This window comes from Pundamilia nyererei, unplaced genomic scaffold (genome assembly GCF_000239375.1).
Source record: "Pundamilia nyererei isolate P.nyererei 1_Seehausen unplaced genomic scaffold, PunNye1.0 scaffold00344, whole genome shotgun sequence".
In the NCBI taxonomy this organism is placed as follows: Eukaryota; Metazoa; Chordata; class Actinopteri; order Cichliformes; family Cichlidae; genus Pundamilia; species Pundamilia nyererei.
The window spans coordinates 124,934-129,295 of record NW_005187745.1 but is presented as its reverse complement, the minus strand read 5'-3'; the positions used below and the strand labels follow the sequence as shown (position 1 = coordinate 129,295).

The 4,362-nt window shown below is 41.2% G+C and overlaps 1 protein-coding gene across 6 annotated transcripts in view; it reads left to right on the top strand.

The window, feature by feature from the left end:
• Nucleotides 1–4,362, top strand: part of slc24a2 (solute carrier family 24 member 2) — a 46,809-nt gene that overhangs the window by 19,944 nt on the left and 22,503 nt on the right. For 3 of the 6 annotated variants that reach the window (XM_005752082.1, XM_005752081.1, XM_005752078.2), the window contains exons 3-4: nt 702–749; nt 1,854–1,962. In XM_005752082.1, coding sequence (XP_005752139.1) covers nt 702–749; nt 1,854–1,962 — 157 coding nt within the window. The remainder of the gene's footprint in view (nt 1–701; nt 750–1,853; nt 1,963–4,362) is intronic. The other 3 variants (XM_005752083.1, XM_005752079.2, XM_005752080.1) reach the window with 2 other exon arrangements.

Below are 4,362 nucleotides of genomic sequence, written 5' to 3'. Positions count from 1 at the left end.
GTGTTCCACAAATCGCTAACCTGCGAGTTGGCTCTTTGGTCAGATCTGCTCCTTGTTTGACAAAACGCAACGACCCGTACAGCAGAAACAGTCAGCCTGTGGCTTCACAACAGGCCTGCGGATGACATCATGGTTGCTATGTCCATCTTTTATCTACTTAAGTGCTGATTGGGCAGCCCTGTGTACTCCACCACCTCCATCTTTGTTGTCGTTTTATTTTACATTTATTTGTTTAAGAAATTGCTTTTAAAGTTCAATACATGCGAGTAACCGCATTTAATAATCTCAGTATTAAACAACCATTTTGCCATAGCAAGCCACCTTAACTCTTCGCCTGTACTTTCACATAGCAACAAGAAGCGCCTTAAATTCTGATGCGAGTTGACAGCCTTGACTTAAATGACTCAAATCGAAATGACATATTTGAGTGTATTTCAAGGAAATTTAAGTCGACACGTTCTAATCCTGCTCAGCTTGTGACTGACACAGTAGGCAGGCACAGCAGTGGGGAGGAATCTGTCCCTCAAGTCTTGTCCACTTGCATCACAGTCAGTCGTCACCGTCACTGTTACTGTGCCGTAATGTCTTTCTCTACTGTCTCGTCGTCTTGTCTCTGTGGTTGTGTGAGGCTTGCTTCACATCTGTGTCTTGTTTTCTCTTCCTCTTCCCCCCCTTTTATACTTCCTCTTCTCTTTGTGTTGGATGAGAAGGCAAGTCCTGGGGCGCCAGAGGATGACGGCAAGTTGTCGGTAGGTCCTGTCTGATTGACACTCCCCCGTCTTCTTCTGTGTTTGTCCCTGTTTCTGTGTAGATGTATTAGAGCAACTTCTGTTTCTCCCGCCATACTGTGAAGAAGACATGTACACTGTTATCTCTAACCCTCAGCCTCCCTCTGTGCCGAGAGTAGCTCCGTCTGTTTCCCAAAGCACTTCCTTTGCAACAGTTGCATTTGTGTGCAGCATGTAAAAGGCAATCGAGGAGGAAGCCTGGATTCTGAAAAAACACTTTTAATGCTTACGCAGTTCCAGCAGGTACAAGAGCTTCCATCCCGAATGCAGAGCAAGCAGATAAAACAGCAGACGGACATTCTCTGGTGTCGTACTGAGAATCTACAACTTTCTAACCCTCACACGAGTCGTGTCGTTCCGCTTGTCTCCCTTGCCTCCCGCTCACACCCATGGGAGGCTGTGAATTAGCACCTGACACCTCCTTTGCCTACGCATCACCTCTGATGAGCCAAAGGTGGACACATTCGCAGCAAGCAGCTGTCACCTGCAACGGTGCCTAATTTCCCACAATTCTCAAGTTCCACCTCGGCTGCTGGAGCGACCTTGGCGAGGGTTGTTTTTTTTTTTGGTTTTTTTCTTCCGCAAAAGGAACTAAAAAAATGCCACACTAAGTGTAAATGCCTGTGACAAGCCCACGAAGCTTATATTTTTAAGAAGCTGTAGTACTTTATGATTTTTTTAAAACTCGGTTGCAGGTTCTGCTTAGGGTTTTTTTTATGTAAAAGAGGATTAGGGAATCATATTCCAACTGGAAGCTTAATTGAAGGTGGTAGCACATCATATGCTCATGGACAAACATTGCAGTGACACGAATCCTTCTTTCTGTAATTAAAATGCTGTGGATTTCACAACAGTTAAAGCACCAAGTCCCTAGAATGATCTTCCCTCTAATGTAAAAATGAAAAAGCCTACAAAACAGCATGGTTTTCCCACATTTAGCTCAATATTCTTGGATTAGAAATGGCTTTAGAGGAGTGCTCGCATTAAGGACATTTACTGGATACTGAAAGATTCCCATCCCCAGCAGTAGCAGAATATTTGACTGACGCTTGTCTCCCCTCACAGGCGCGGCCTCGCCTTCAAAGGGGAGGTAGTTCTGCCTCGCTGCACAACAGCTTGATGCGGAACAGCATTTTCCAGCTGATGATCCACACGTTGGACCCTTTAAGTGAAGGTAAACTGCACACAAAAATAAGTTTTTAACACAAAAGACATACAGCACAGATATTCTTTTTTTAACTGTCCAACATTGTGTATTTCCAGATTGACCGAGCCTGGATCTTGTCTTCATTCTTGTCTTTAACTCTTAAAATTGTATTTTGAGATGTGTCAGAAGTGGATTAACTAAAAACATGTAATTCCTTCCACAGGAAGAGTGCTGTTGAGCTCACATTTTCTTAACCAATGAATAACATAACGGAGTGTTATGATGAAAATGTTGGCTTTTATCTATTCACAAGCTCCCCGCGTACTTCTTTAAACACAGAAGCTCCACTGTTAACATTGAAAAGTACTTGTACAGTGTTGTTTGTATATTTTAAAAAAAAAACAAAAAAAAAAACGGTCCATGTAAGACAAAGTGCACTTGGGGCTGAGGTGAAACACCGTTCTCCTTTAATCCAAGTCCATTAGCTTAGCTAAGAAAAACGTTTAAAAAAGGCGTCAGCGTCAGTGCTCGGCACAGGGGATGAATATGTTAATATGCCGGGTGAGGCGCGGTGTCATTCTCAACCCATCCTGAACGTGATGAAGGAAAAATGTTTATGAAAAGCAAACAGGGAGCAGGGGTTTGAGGAGGGTGACGAATCCTAATCCTTAAAAATGAATATTAATGTTAAATGCTGAATCCATCTTACTAGCTGATGTCATTTTTCCTCATCTTTTTCTTCCACCTTTTTGGTTTTCATGAAAGCTTACATTCAGTTTGGTTTGTTTGGCTGAAAAAAAGCATCACTGTCAATACACAGTAAAATATCTCATAGGTCCTACAGCAATGTGTGTTAGCACAAAAACAGAATAAATATTCTCCTTCTGGATTGATAGGACTGCATTAGCAATTGGCTGCTCTGTAGTCCAGAGGCATTTCAGCTTTCTCTGAAATGACTTTACTTTGCTTGAAAGCCAAGCTTGGAATGAGTCAGCTCAGGAAAGATTAATAAGCCTTAAAGTGCCCATTAACATGCATCAAATTGCTGTCGTACACTGAACCCAAGGCGTCCTGTCTCTGAGTGTATTCATCATCCCATCGTAGTGATTAATGGTAAATCACAGCCTGAGTGCAAGTCTGTAAGACCACTGTTGTGTATGCATGCATGTATATATGTACATGTTACACATAATCCACCCAGTTGGGTCCTCTTAGTGTCTTTTTCAAGGCATCTGATAGTAGTATTTACTAAGTTAAGCTAAGTTATGCGTGCAAGATATGAACTGAATTCTTTGTTTTCTCTTTGTTTTAACTGATTTATTTATTTGTGTCCAAAATAAGTTCCCATTTGCCAAAAAAAAAGTTTTTAAAATGGTCAAACCTACTTTAGTATGAAAGCAGCCGAGATGGCAGGACATACCAAATTTGATTGATGAGGTCTTCTGGCAAATTAACGGCTGGAAATTAATTCTCTGAAACAACAGCTACAGTGTGACATGACACAATCAATGAATTCATTATTGTCAAGAACAAAAGCAACACGTTGGGCTTCCGATGATTTGCATGTATTATTTTGAAATTTCCATGTAGCACATCGGAAAGTTTTCCTCGTACTCCAATGGACATGTACCCGTGATAAGTACAGACTTAAGTACATCTGAAAAAGCACTTATCAGAGGCCTCATTTCCTTGGAACGCTTAACAAGTTTATTGGCTGCAGGACTGAGGCCCAATCAAGACAGACCCTATTGGGAGATGAGCAAATATGTTCTATAAACATTTACTGGCATCATTAATGCAAAGGAGCGTTTACTGGGTGAGCTTACGGCATAGAGAAAGACGAACAGGTGCATCCATTTTAGTTGGAGGCTTGTGCTGTGTGTCCTTGTGTGCTCTTAGGCATTAAGTGTAGCTCAGCAGGGACGTGGGGAGCTGGCAGGGCTCCTTCCATACATTTTTCATTCGCATTTCTCAAAATAAGTTGTTCAGGCTTCAGTGCTGAAAGGTTCTTGTGCCAGTACTGAGAGCTGGTTAGCTTTTGGTTATTAGAGTTTTAGTGATTTAGAGTTTGTTAGATGTGTGTGTCCGTGTGTGTGTGTGGTCCTTGTATTGCAAACATTGTGGGGACTGAAGTGTTTTTACACATTATGGGGACAAAAAGCAAATAACAGCAACGATATAATATAAATCATATTTTCAAGGGAAGACAAGTTTAATTTGAGGATATTAGGTTAGAGCTTTCTTTCTTCTGCTCTGTTTTGTCTGTAGTGACCACAAAAAGTAGTTTGAATATAATCTATCTGTGTTGTTTCTTCAGCGTATGCCTTCATTGCAAAGTGCATTTTATATCGAAACATGTAAAACCTAAGATTTTAAATCTATGTGTGGCAATGTATATGTTTCTGTCATATCATGGGGATATGATTA